General features: G+C 40.1%; 1 protein-coding gene across 11 annotated transcripts in view; it reads left to right on the top strand.

The window, feature by feature from the left end:
* The first annotated feature begins 65 nt into the window (after positions 1 to 65).
* The window catches only part of lrmp (lymphoid-restricted membrane protein), a 38982-nt gene continuing 24920 nt past the window's right edge, over positions 66 to 14127 (top strand). For 8 of the 11 annotated variants that reach the window (XM_065951503.1, XM_065951510.1, XM_065951509.1 and 5 more), the window contains exons 1-15: positions 66 to 150; positions 981 to 1678; positions 3064 to 3174; positions 4666 to 4846; positions 7423 to 7481; positions 7569 to 7644; positions 7917 to 8075; positions 8151 to 8268; positions 10945 to 10995; positions 11146 to 11223; positions 11440 to 11496; positions 11706 to 11765; positions 13006 to 13070; positions 13298 to 13391; positions 13914 to 14117. In XM_065951503.1, the coding sequence (XP_065807575.1) occupies positions 1003 to 1678; positions 3064 to 3174; positions 4666 to 4846; positions 7423 to 7481; positions 7569 to 7644; positions 7917 to 8075; positions 8151 to 8268; positions 10945 to 10995; positions 11146 to 11223; positions 11440 to 11496; positions 11706 to 11765; positions 13006 to 13070; positions 13298 to 13391; positions 13914 to 14117 (1989 nt within the window). In that variant the 5' untranslated portion in view covers positions 66 to 150; positions 981 to 1002. The remainder of the gene's footprint in view (positions 151 to 980; positions 1679 to 3063; positions 3175 to 4665; positions 4847 to 7422; positions 7482 to 7568; positions 7645 to 7916; positions 8076 to 8150; positions 8269 to 10944; positions 10996 to 11145; positions 11224 to 11439; positions 11497 to 11705; positions 11766 to 13005; positions 13071 to 13297; positions 13392 to 13913; positions 14118 to 14127) is intronic. The other 3 variants (XM_020638742.3, XM_065951502.1, XM_029278236.2) reach the window with 3 other exon arrangements.

Below are 14127 nucleotides of genomic sequence, written 5' to 3'. Positions count from 1 at the left end.
GGAGATGCTGGCTCAGTTTTTGGAGTCCTGAACACCCACTGAAGTTTGAACTCTTAGTGGCTCGAGCGATCAGCTTGTTCGAGCTACCTGTGCGCGTGCTCGTCGTACAAACATTTGGTCGTGGAGATTTGCTCACGCAAGCGTCGCAAGGTAACTCAAATATATCTCCAGCTGGCAAAAAAAAATATTATTTGAAAGAAACATTGAGAAGGTGTTTGGTAGACTCGTTGGTCAGGTGTGTTTGTTTAGTTAATAATATTTGATGACCGTCGTTTGTCTGACGCTGCTTGACAGTCTTCTCTCCTTTAACGAGTCTTATAGGAATTTAGTTTAGTTATCTTTTTTTAAAATAAGGCCTGTAGATAATTCTAAGAATTAGCTGTTGTAAAATTCTGTGATTTATTTTTTCATGTTTTTATTTCAAATGCATGGAGTTGTTGATTGAGAAACATAAATAGTGTTTTTTTTGTGTTTAAACTGAATTAATGAGCTCGTTTGCGCACCTGGAGCCTATGAAGGCGATGTTATTGTTAAATTTGAACACATTAGGTTTTATCTTGGCACGTGTAAAGCCAGGTTTTTATACATTTGCAAACCGTGGCGTGGTCTGGTTTCCCCGAACAGTCGCTTCTATTTTCAGAATTTAAAGTTGGCTATTGGGCTAATCTTAATTTTGACCCAGGTTATCCCATAAAACATGGCTTGGTGTTTCCTTCAGCTGTCTTCTTTCATATCAAATCTCTTTATATTGGTCTCAGTATTCCATAGTATTCTCTGTTTGTCCAAGATTTGCTAATTATTTTCTGTTTCCTACCTTGGGGTTAGTCAGGTCAACAGAATATGCAAATTATCTTCTTCACAATGTTGTTATGCAGTATTAACCACATCGCCTGCTAACCATGGTTTATCTTTGTTTTCATTTCTGTGTTCTTTTTCACTTTTAACAATCTTAAAGTATTTTTTTTCTACACCCTGTGCAGACTTCAGCCTGCCATCAGCAGCATGGACTATTACACACCGCAGTCAAATCGTCGCCATAATCCTGTGGACAGCATCTGCCGTAAACTGCAGACCATTCAGAGGTGTGGTGACCGAGAGCCAAATTCACCGTTCCAGATTCCCAAACTCTCCTCCAATAGTTACGACAGCCCGCAGTCAGGCCTCAGGCACAACCTGGAAGCCATCCTGAAGAAGGGGGCCCTCCATAGAAACGAGAGGGGGACGGATAACGAGAAGGAGAAGGGGAAAGGGATGGGTAAGCAGGACCCAGCAGCTTCCCAGAGGAGCAGTCGAGGTCCTTCTGTTCCTCCCTCCACCCCAACATGCAATCCTTCCACGCCTGTTAATGTGACATACACTATCACAAGCACCATGGGAGAGAGGAGAGGTGCTGATGGCAGTGATTTAAGCAAAGTGAAGACATGGCAGAGGTATTGTTCGACGCCTGCGGGCCAGTCCAAAGAGTCCCCTTACTTTACATTCACTCAGGGACCTCAGTCCGTGCAGCCGGAGAGCGTGAGGCCCAGTAGGAGCCCCCCCATGTCTCGGACCTTCACACCACACAACAGCACCCTTTCTTACAACCTGAACTTCTGCTCAGCAGACACGGAGAAATCCACAGAGTGCGAGTTGTACTATCCGGCTCTGGTTGTGAAAAGACTGTCCATGGGAGATGGAGGTAAGAGAAAAGCTGCTGCAGGCCCAGCTTGTTGTAGCATCATACTTGATGCAAACACAAAAAGAAAAGTTGTGAAAGTACCTCTTGATAATGGCTGTCTAGCCTTACTAAAAGCCTAAATCATTCATTTGCCAGGGCTCTTACAGCCACATCTTGCCACCTCTTGCAGCAGTTGTTTGCTGTGTAGCCTACAGTCATGATTTTTCAAAACAGAGGACCGGAGAGTAATTGGTAAATGTTGATCTTAAAGAGCTACTGACATATTCCAGCCTAACGCCATGGGAAGGAAATTGGTGCTAAAAAGACAAATTGTACATGCATAATCTTGGACTATAGCAGGGCTTCATTTCTGACCTGCAAAGCAAACATCATCATCATCATCATCATCAATCTTTATTTAATTTCTCGGAGAGATCATTGAGGGCGACCCTCATTTACAACGATGCAGAGAAAACATACATAAATGATAAACAACGAGAAATGAGATAAAGCTACCACAGAAAATAAAATCAATAAAAGAGCAATAAGAACAATAAAATATATACACTAAAATAATTTAAAAGCTTGAAATGACTACAGTGATAAGTCAGTAATTAAAATCAAATAAAACAGTTACAGTCAGGTATTGGGCGGTTAAAAATAATATTTCTAAAGTGTCCATAAGGGATTAAAGTGCTCAAATTCAGGTCCTGTTGTAAAATGTTCCAGGAGTTTGCTGCACTAACACTAAAAGCAGTTTCCCCAGGTCAGTCCTGGCATGAGGAACCTGGAGAACCAGGAGAAACAAATTCTAAAGCCTTCAATGTTCTTGGTATCAATTATGTTCTTTTTTTAAAGTCTGTTTGTTGTTATCTACTTTAAAACTAGAACATGTGTTCAGTTTTTAGATTACATTATAAATACATTTTCAAATAAATGTTTCTATTGTAAACCTATGATGAGGTCGTAATTCAGCATAAACAAGACAAGAAAGAAATAGGGTTATGATTAAATGAAGGCCATCTTCCAAATGGTCAAGTGTAGCCTTAAAGTAACTTGTCTTATGTAACTTTGTTATGTGTTGAGTGTCTGACCATCACTGAGCCTGAAGGACATTTTGTCATGTGTTTGCTGTGTGTGTGTGTGTGTGTGTGTGTGTGTGTGTGTGTGTGTGTGTGTGTGTGTGTGTGTGTGTGTGTGTGTGTGTGTGTGTGTGTGTGTGTGTGTGTGTGTGTGTGTGTGTGTGTGTGTGTGTGTGTGTGTGTGTGTGTGTGTGTGTGTGTGTGTGTGTGTGTGTGTGTGTGTGTGTGTGTGTGTGTGTGTGTGTGTGTGTGTGTGTGTGTGTGTGTGTGTGTGTGTGTGTGTGTGTGTGTGTGTGTGTGTGTGTGTGTGTGTGTGTCGCTTAGGATCCTCATCGACCTCAGAAAACAGGAAGGAGAATATGGCAGAAATCAGTCTGATCTGTGAAGAGAATCTGCTCGATACTATCTTCCACGCCTGTGACACCCAGCGACGAGGTACACACACACAGAAATATTCACTCAGTCAATTGCAGTTCACACATTCCAGTGTACAGCTGAACTTTATCAATCATTAAATGTTGTTCTCGGATGGGATTTTAATGTGTCAAAGTCATTTTTCAATTTTCAGCATTCCCATGGTGTCAGCGTTGTCTGTGCCCTTTTTTCTTTTACAGTTCAGCGTTTGTAACATTTTGCTCAGGAGGCGTCTGGTTTCTTCTGCTGTTTATTGACATTTAGAAATAGTTTCATCACCTTTGTGGAATGGACTGTGTTGTGCAGCAAATAGTTGTGATGTGAAATCTTTAAAGAGCTATTGAAAAGGTGTAAAAAAAAAAAAAAATTCCATTTATTTTTTTCTGGCAGTTTTAAACCATTTTTAAAACAAATTTGCATGAATATTTTTTGCCGTTTTGTTCTTCTGCGTTCATCTCAGGATCTGATTATAGCATACCTTTTTGTCTCCCCTCTTGTCGGTGCCGTTCAGGCTGCTTTTTGTTTCTTCCACTACAGTATTCTATACTTTTTTTATTCGGGTCTGGGCTTGTATTAAAATCATTTTTAAACTGATTAATATTTTTATTTATGGGAATGTAATTGAAACATAAAAAAATAAATCAAAACTCTTGCATAGGTTTTGAGCTAAAATGAGATCTAGGTATGATTAGACTGCATTATATTGGAATAGATTTCATGATATGGAAAATACAACAGTAACTGCAACTGAGCCAGTGACTCTGTGCTCTCCTTTTAAATCTACTGACCACCAAGTTGTCTTGACTCTCAGTTGCTTGCCATGGCCTGGACCTGCTTGCCCCTTTTCTCTGGCTCTGCGCTCTCACTTGTCCTGAGGAATTAGATCAAACGATGCCAATTTAGAGAGTGTTTTTTGTTTCATTTGTAAGAATGAATGCCAAATCTGGAGGTGACAGGTTGTGTTACCTCCAGATTTTCTATCTGCTAGACTTGAACAACACATCAACAACAGGGCATGCTCAATGTCGTCTGGTCTTTTAGAAAATGTGTAGCCCATGCTCTTGGGCAATACTCATGAGTTAAGGCTTTTGTCACTCTTCAACCATCTTGAAGAATAGTGTCATGAAAGTAGTCATGTAGTGGATACAGTACAAGGAGTGTAACAGGATTGTGGTATTGATCTTTAAAATATTCAGTAATTGAATGCATTTTGTCAGAGTAGAGAAAACTGTTCAAACTTTAAGACTTGTGTTGTTTCAACTTTGAGGGCTGAAGGGTTGTGTGAAGTCAGTATTAAGAAAGACATTACACTAATTGGTACTTACTGTCTCTATGGTAACTGAATGTTTCCTTTAAACTGTAACCCAACAAGACTTAAAGATTGAAGAGAAAGGCTTTTGCCACACAAGTTAGCAAAGGATTACAAAATAAATAGCATCACAGTTCTGCTGTAATAGTGTCAAAGTATAATTTAATGAGAGATACTTTTCTTCATTTACTGCCCTCTTCCAGGCAAAGTGTTTGTGTCTCATATCGTGGACTACCTGCGGCACACCACCAGTCGTAGCTCAGAGGACAGCGGACTAGAGGAACTTTGCAACATGCTGGATCCAGAACAAAAGGACGTCTCCATTGACCTGGACACTTACCATGCCGTCATGAGGGAGTGGATTGATGAATGCCGCAACAACGGGTACTGAAAATAATTTATTATACATCGTAAAGCTAGTTACAATATATTCAATAATATTAATACATACGGTACAGGTTTGTTTATGTAACAAACACATAAGACATTTCCAGAGTTTCTAAAAAAAAAGTATTTAAATATTTTTACACTATTTTTGAAGGTGCATTTTCCCGCTAATGGTGGGTGGCTTATAGGTAAACATCCTGGAACCTCTGAGATCAGCTTTTAGTCACAAAGTATTCATCCAGCTGAAAGGTCTTTGTAACATAACAATAAGTAAGGTCTTTTACCTGCTTTTTGTAACATAACAATAAGTAAGGTCTTTTACCTGCTTTTTGTAAAGTGTCTCGAGATAACACTTGCTATGAGTTGACACTACACAAATAAAAAATGATTGATAAATTGAAATGGCTTATGCAGAAGTTGATCAGGGTCTTTAGCTACAGTACATGTTGTGACCTACCTGCGTGGACAAAAGACAATGAAAATGTGGGTAATGCGTTCAACAGCTTATCGAGTCATTGTTGGAATAGATATGAGATCTCTTTGTCCTGAGTTTGTCTTCAAGAATTTTTTTTTTTTTTTTTTAAAGATTTATTTTTGGGCTTTTTGTGCCTTTATTGTAGAGATATGATAGTGGATAGAGTCGTAAATCAGGGAAAGAAGTCATTTAAGGATATCTTTCTGATAGAAAAGGACAGCTGTCATTAAAAGTAACACATGAACACCAAGATTCCTTCAAGTGTTTGTGTTGTCGTGTCACCATGTCGGCTTGTCCCCACCCCCCCAACGCTGTAAACCTAGGGGAAACACTGGTGGGGAATGACATGCAAGAAAGGAGCCACAGGCTCAATTCGAACCCGGGCTGCCCGCTTGGAAGACTACAGCCACCATACATGGGGCGCACGCCCTAACCACTGCACCACCAGCACCCCCTAGAAATGGTTTTGTCTTGCTATGGTATTGTTTTATTTAAACTGGAGATGGCAGTCAAAGGTGAGCAGAAAGAATTTTAAAGTGACTGAGGAAGTTGAGGTATAGTTTAAATCTTGGATCCAGGAACACTAAATAGGTTGTGCTGCTTTATCATTTCCTTCTCCACATGATATTTGATATGTGTTTCCTCTTTAAAGTGGCGTGTAAATGAGAGAAAAGCTTGTTTGGCGCGTTACATAGAAGAGCAGCTCATCTATTGTGTTTGAAGTTATGCAAGTAGATGTTGTGTAGGCGGCATGTGCATCACAGCAGTCTGTCTTTTGACTTGGAGGCAGTTGTGCATCATATAGTGCATATTGTAGGTCAGTTTTACATTTGACAACTCTCCATTTTGATGCCAGGATTTATAATAAATCACAAGTTATTAATTTATCTTTACAATTGTCAAATGTTGACAAGCCTGTATTAGTTTGCAAATTGACTGTTGTGTTGTGGAGCAAAAGAATTTGAATTGTAGGGGCTAAGTTGGTAAAGTCGGTTTTCTCTCAACCGGCAGGTCGGGGGTTCTATCCCCACATCCCGCAGCAACACGTCCGATGTGTCGTTGGGCAAGACACTTTACCCTGAAATTCTCCCGCTGCTTCGGCTGCAGCGTTTGCATGTGTATGAATGAGATTAGTTACTTCTGATGGTCTCTTTACAAAGCTACCTCTACCATCAGTGTGTGAATGTGTGGGTGTGGCATGCTCTGTGTAAGTGCTACACAAGCTCAAGTCCATTTACCATGTCTATGTTTAGTGATTGTAATTGAAAATACAAGTCCAATATGGATTCTGATGAACCTTGTTACTGACTGGATCAAAATATCCCTGCTTCCATTGTGAAATGTGATAAAGACTTGCATCTATATTAAAGTCTTTATATGTGATTTTAATCTATCACACTTAAATGTAATATAAATCAAGTATATCCTCTGAAAATAACTCTGAGTCATGACTGTCTACAATGGGTGTAACACCCGAGTCCCACTGTCTGTGATGTTTTCAGAGTTTTCAGAGTCCTATCTTCAGTTTGTTTACATCGCCTGGACGGCCGGCTGACTCCTCCCCTTGTGTATAAAAGTTGTTTAATTGAGGGACTAGAGAAAAGAAGAATAACATACTGTACTCACTGTTTAACTGTGTTTCTAGATCACGCTCATTTCAGGTAAATTTACATGCAGTGTGAAGATACGAGCATAATAAAGATAGCTAGCATTAGCATGCTAACACAACAATGCAGCGTGAGTTGTTTTGGTTTCATGCTGGTGCTCAAGGGTGACATCTGCTGGATCAAAAAATCACATGTAAAGCCTTTAAGGTGCTGACCACTAGAGTGTAACTATCACATGGATAACAACAGATCCAGCCAGCAAGCTCTCTTTGCAGTATTACAGCCAGAGTCTGCATATCACACAGAAGATGACTCAAGCTGAGCAGAGAGTGCTGAGCGTGCCAGGCACCAAAAACTAAACACTTCAGCTGAGTATTCCAAAACACGTTTTCAGAGGAGCCCCAAAGCAACACTGTACTATATGCCTGTCGGATCATGATAGTGAATTGATCTCTCCCGTTTTGATGTGGGATTTTTCTGTTGTATCTCAGGCAAGACACTACAGATGACATCACTCAGGAGTCCATCAAACTCAGAGACAGCCTGTGTGGTGAGTGGGATTATCAGCACACATGTAGTTGCTTTGCTTTCCTTGTATTGCAGACCCATCTCATTTTGATGATTTGTTTGTGTGCAGCCAAGAGATCCATGCTGCTAAATATGACTTCAGGAAGTTTGGAAGGCTTTGGTGGGGAGGTGTCCAGAGCAGAATTGTAAGTGTTATATATAATGTAGTGAAATTGAGTCCATATCTTGTCGTTCACAAACCATTAAACTTCCTGTCTAGCTATAGAACGATCTTTGCATTGGGGCAAATACAATATCTACAGTAAATAAGAGCAGGTGTTTTATTCTGAAATTTTTTTTCATAATGTAGAACAAAAGAAAAACCCAGAGCTGGGCTCCTACAGAGAATGATTTGGTTGTCAAGAAGTGGAGCCCATTTGAAAGCTCACCTGTATGTATTGTGTGTTTCACTTGTCAGTGAGACATCGGAGCTGGTGTCTTGTGTTGCCGACCTTCAGATGAACAACCACAAACTCCAAGAAGAGGTCAGGAAGATGAAGCAGGTGGTGGAGGGTATGGAGGACACCAACCAGAAGTTGGCAGAGGAGAATGAGGAGCTTCGTAATCAGGCCAGAGTGTAAGTCACACTTGTTTTGATTTGTAGCACATGACTTTTTGTTGAATTCCATCTTTTGTTTTTTTTATCCCACAGTACCCAGCAACTGGCCCAGAAGGAAATGATGCTAAAAGAGGAGGTGGAGGAGATGAAGGCTACTCTGAACTGCACTGAGGAAGGCAGAGCTCGCGCCTCCGCACACAGCAGACACGTGGTCAGTCAAACAAATAGAAGAGCTCAGAGATGATAACATGCACTCTGCTAACCTCATTTAGAGCAAATTGATGACATCTGTTTATTGTTTTGTTGTATCACTTAATTTTCTATTGTCTATTAATGGCGCTTTTTGCATTGGCAGCGATCACAAACTCAGAGAGCTTCTCACCAGCACGTATTGTTGCTAGGATACAAAAGTTCCACTTCCACTTTGTAGTGGCCATTTGGTCTGTTTTAGATAGCTGTGTAAGATTCATATTTGCTTATATTCAAGGAAATATCACCAATAAAACATGAAAATAATGTAAAGAAATCGTGTCCTGCCATTAGAAGAAGCTCTAGACTTGAAATTGTATCCTCAAAAAGATGAGTCACATCAGTTTCTTCTTCACCATTGTTGTTGACAAAGCTGATATTGGATGTCCTGTTCTTCTTGATTCTTATTGGTCAGTTAGGGAGAAGGGACATTGACGAGCCTGCAGAGAGAGCGCTGTGAGTGCAGCAACAAAAATCAGCTGACACTGAGGGCATTTAAACGTGTCAGAGCACTGAGTGTTGAAAACACTGAGCTGCATCGGTTTTGTTTTGAAAATGGGCAAAAAACTAGATAGTGGACATAGGCCCTAACTGCAGTATGGATAAAAAAAAAAAAAGAGTATAAAAGAGTGTTTAATTTTGAACAGGTTCATGATTGGTCAGTCCTTGAAGTATGGATAAGCTCATGGAGGAACAGTTATCCTATCAGCATTTTCTTTAACTGTCTGTCCTACTGAATGCAGGGCTTTTTGCCGGTGGAGGTACCAGATGTGCTCGGGTGTTCAGATCGACTCGGGGTCCTGCACCTGCTAGTAAAGTCACACAATATGATCGAAGAGTTTATCATTTTCACGGTTTGGTCGGGTCTTTGAGCACAACAGTGACCGCCCACTGACAATAGGACATTTAATCCGGCACCAAAAGGACAATAAAAAACAGAGAAAAAGACAAGACTGTACATGATTTTCATCCGAAGTCAAGGATCTACACATCCCACAATCCATTGCGAATTATATTGTGTCTCAAGAGTAACTTTTGTCGTTGTTATAGTTTTTAATGCCATTAATACAAGTGTTGTACTATCCTGTAGTTTGTTGTTGTGGAAAATATAAACTACATTTACTGCGGCATGACAAGGTTATTAGGCTAGGACATTTCCTGTTAGCTAACTAACTAGCCTGATAGCGGGACTTAGCTGTTGGCATATGGCGCTGAGGGGGCAGAAAAGCAGGCTTAAGGTGTGTGTGTGTGTGTGTGTGTGTGTGTGTGGCCAAGTAATTGAAGGCAAGAAGATGGATTGCATTTAACTGCACAGAGAGGGCTCTTCCTCAATATGGGCTGCTTCAGAAAACACGTCATAACATGTCACTGTGTTTGTCACATAGAGGCTACTGATCATGTTGCGCGCCCCATGTGCGGAGAGTCCTCATGGGCTGTGGGTTTGCCTTAGGACTGCATGACCTGGATTCTCACATACATTTCATTCAATTCACATGCTCCTATTCCCCTCTGCATTAAGAACAAGCCGTCTTGCCTGCTCTACGTTAATGCACCTCATGCCAAAACTGAAGCTTCTCATCATTTGGTTTTATGTCTCTGCAGCTGCCGATTAAATCTGCTCTCTCTTAACTAGCCTCCACATCGTGCTCACCTGTTGTAATAACATAGACACAAGAGAAGCTTTTTAAAACTTGAGTTTTGTTGTGTTGCACGCAGCCTCTGAACGCTCAGTTAAGAAAATATTTAAAAGCTGTTAACAATTCTGCAGCCTCACTTGGCAAGTCCTTTGTTCGGATTAGCAAGCTGTTGGTGCAAAATCCATAGACTCTGTTAATTATTTTCATGCAGCGCGGCATATCTGCTCTTTCTCCCTCTCTCTCCATCTCTCGCTCCCTCTCTCTCTCTCTCTCTCTCTCTCTCATGTGCATGCAGGCAGGTGAGTGTCTGTCCTGTCCCGTCTTAAAACAAGACAAAAACAGGAACCCAGTAAAAAAAACAAAACAAAACAAAAAAAAGTTCAGGTTCTCCCTGCATGACTATTGTCACAGAAATCACATTCTGGATTATGTTTGAATTATATACTTTGTGTCACTTTCATCTGGTACTGATACAAATCTTTATTAAAAATGCTAACGATGCAAATACTGTGTCTCTGCTTCAGCTGTTGTTCACCCCCCCTAAATTGAAATGCCTGGCAATGCAGACTTGAGTTTACTTCCTTACTAATAACTGGAAAATAGAGCCAAGTCTTAGTTTTCTTGTGTTAAATTGCAGGAATATGAATACACAATCACAGCCCCCCTAATTTAGAAAAGTAGTTGAAACGTGAAAACTCAGATTTGCAGTTTGGGTGTGTTTGCTGCAGAAAAATGTTTAAATCTTGAAGTCATAGTACACAACATAGTTACAATTAATCTCAGAACGGCACCCTTAAAAATATTCAGGAAGCTTAGCACTCCATATGTCAAGTGAACGATGCAGACTACATTCAACTTCAAACAACAAAACATTTAAAGTTGTTTTTATTTTACAATTTTTCAGGCATTGAGGTTACCTTTTTTATTAATGTATAATAGAATAGAGAAGATTGAATTAAGCATGAATTCATGTTATTCAAATGAATTCTCTTTTTTTATAGGAGAGAGAAAACCAAGGTCTCATTGGAAAGATTGCGTCTCTTCAGGAAGAGGTACTTCACTAACAGGAAGTCCTTCTGAGGACTTCAAACTGAATGAGTTCACTCACCTTTTCCTAGATCGCTTACAAAGAGAAATTTAAAAACGTTTGTACAAATAAAGAAGTGACTAGTAGCCCTAACTCCCCTGTGATGTCTCCCCAGAACTTCAAGGTTACCATGGAGATGGACGAGCTTCAGAAGAGAATATCTGAGCTGTGTGACATTAACGCTGACCTTCAGGTACCTTTCTGTCTAAAAGACTTAAAATGTTATCATCTTTGTGCTTCCCCTACTGTCCTTTCATATTTTCTCTTCTTTGAACTTGGATATTATTAAGTCTTTATCAGCTTTTATTCCTCACAAAATGAACTTTGTAAATCATCTCTGGCACCTGAGAAATACTTTGGGACCATGCTTTGCCTTATATCCAGTAAATGAACCCTTCACTGTCCTCAGGTGCAAATTCACTCTTTTGATGCTGTTTCCAGTGAGAAGGAAGCTGTAATACAAGAGGTCAGTGCCATTATGTTGCTTCATTATCGATAGGTCTGTTTTTAAGCCTTAATTCAATACGTCTAGTCGTCTGCTTAAATCAACTTACAATGCTTCGGAGCTAAAGATTCAGCTTTGATTCCTAAAAGGATTTTTTTTTCAAAAATCACGGATTTAAAGTTTCTCTCCAAAACTCAGGCTGGTCTTTTGTCTTTTATCTCTTTTTATAGAAGAGCAGACAGATAAATGAGCTTAAAGCAGTAGTGGAGGAATATTCATCCATCACTGAGGTCAGTGTGTTGAACTTCATTCTTACATATCCACATACTAACAACTTTCTCCTTTGCTTTTAAACTGCTTTGCATGTGCTTGTATTTGCCTCATGCAGTGCAGCCTTTTGTGTGTTATGTTGCTGGATATAGTTTACAGTAATTCATTCTGATATTCTGAGAGCACTACCTGAACCCCCCCCCCCCCCCCCCTTTAAAAATGACTCACAGGAGAAATTGGGGTTGTTCATAAGTTGGTAAGGTGTTGTTGTGATAATATGAAGCATGATAAGAAAAAAGTCTGGTGTTGGCTCTCCTGCATAGAATTAATTTTAAGTTTATGCTGATCACTTCTTAGGGAAAGGGGCTAGAAATCTGTATGCATGGTACCTCCTTTGTATTTAACATATGAAGTAATGTTCATTCATTGCATGTGCCATCTATTGCTCCAAGTCCCGCGGGTTTACTCTGAACTTGGAAAATCCGCTTTTAGCTTCTTGGCTCCAAAAATGTGGAACAATTTACAACACTGTCTCAAGATTGACACTCTTGTTTCTCTTAAACAGATTAAGACAATGATCTCAAACCACGTTACCACAGTGTGTTATGTTTGTTATGAGAATTTATCCTGACCTGTCTTTGTTGTTTTATTATCTGTATCTCGACATCATTGTAAATGAGGGAAACCTCAATGATTTTCGAAGCTTAAATAAAGGTTTGAAATTAAATAAATGAATACAAATAAATTAAATAAATTCACTCTGTGGTCAGGCTTCAAGCTGCAAAGCACAAGGTAGACACCTTATGAGCCAGTTGTTACTTTTTTTGCATTTGCTCTTTTGACTCTGTCGACTAACTCTGTTATGTTTACGTCCTCTTGGTTTATCTTCCTGCTCACTGTGGAGTTGTGTTGTCTTGCTGTGTGGCCATGTTGAGGATTTGTTATGATGCCTGTCAGGTATCCTGGTTTTGTTTTGTTTGTCAGCGCACTTTCTAAACTCTTGTTTTTAAAGATGCTTTATAAAGAAAGCTATTATCTTTTTTTTGTAAATGTCAGTATCTAAGAACACTCGTGTAGAGTGGCTTGTTGTCGGAGTTATCAGCATGTGCAGTTTGGCATTTTGATTGTGGAGGCGGAGTGTGGGAATTGAATCACCTGCTGTCCTTCCACACTCCAGTCTTGTAGTTTGTTCAAGCTGAGGAAGGGCAGACAAATTAAGAGGATGTCTGAGTCATGTTGGTTTCTCATTTTTGGGTCTAGCTGCTGAGGGCAGACAAGAGCAAGCTGGAGAACCAAATGCAGATGTTTCATCCAGATCTGGCAGGGTAAGTGAACCAACTACCTCGTAACCCGGGAGTTCAGGGGTTTTAATTAATAAGGGTTTAAGGATTCTGATGGGAATGTTTTTTTAAACAAATAGTTGAATGTCATACAAACCCTAGAATGAACACAAGTAAATTGATTTGTGCATGCACCATTCTTTTACTCTATAAAATCTTTTCATTTACTGATTATGTCTGTGTAACTTGTTTCTCCCCTTCTTCTCTGGCAGGGCTGGTCTGACCCTGTCGGTGGCCTACAGACTTAACCAGAGTACCTCAGGATCCTTACAGACAGAACTGGCCCTGGCACAGTCACCACTGGAGGTCAGCACTCCCTCACTCTGTCGCTCGTACCTTTTCTTTAGTGCTTTTTATTTCTTTCTTATTGTTCTTATTCTAATTCCCTTGCTCCTAGTAGCTCTCCTTCTCTCATTCAGTGTTAAATTTGACTTTTTTCATCATCTTTAGGTGAAATAGTTTGTCTGTTATTTATTACAAATAATTCATGGCTGCTCTTCTTTGTAGCAGCCACACTGATCACATGTAAGCCTTAAAGCAGCTCAAAAAAATACATCATCTCCTCCAACCATGAAGACAACAAACACAGTTAGCTTTGTGCAGTGTTGCCAACGTCTCATCCTCCGCTGAAGTTCTGCCTGTAGGCGGTTCAAAAATATAACTGAACATATCTCTTCAACAGACTGCAGCGATTCTTGCATATTTCACACACAACATGATGTGCTGTCTGAACATAAGAGCAGTTATTCACATGCTGTTCACTCCAGCTCTCTCTCGAAGTAACGGATTGATGGTTTCATATTTTTTAGTGAATATTTCTTTCTCCAGCAGGCCCCCCATGGAGTTGACCTTTTGTCCACCACGATGAGCCTTGCCTCCCCTCTGGATGAGACGCTGGACAGGGAGGTGTTGCTCATGTTGCAGGGACCCAGCCCTGAACACATGGCTCAAGAGTTCAAGAGTCTGCTTAACAAACTGGTAACCAAGTGTGATCAAGTGTGTGAAAGAAAAATACATTTAACTCTTAAATTGGTAACTATGA

This window comes from Labrus bergylta, chromosome 23, assembly GCF_963930695.1.
Source record: "Labrus bergylta chromosome 23, fLabBer1.1, whole genome shotgun sequence".
NCBI lineage: Eukaryota > Metazoa > Chordata > Actinopteri > Labriformes > Labridae > Labrus > Labrus bergylta.
This window is presented reverse-complemented; position numbering and strand designations above follow the sequence as displayed.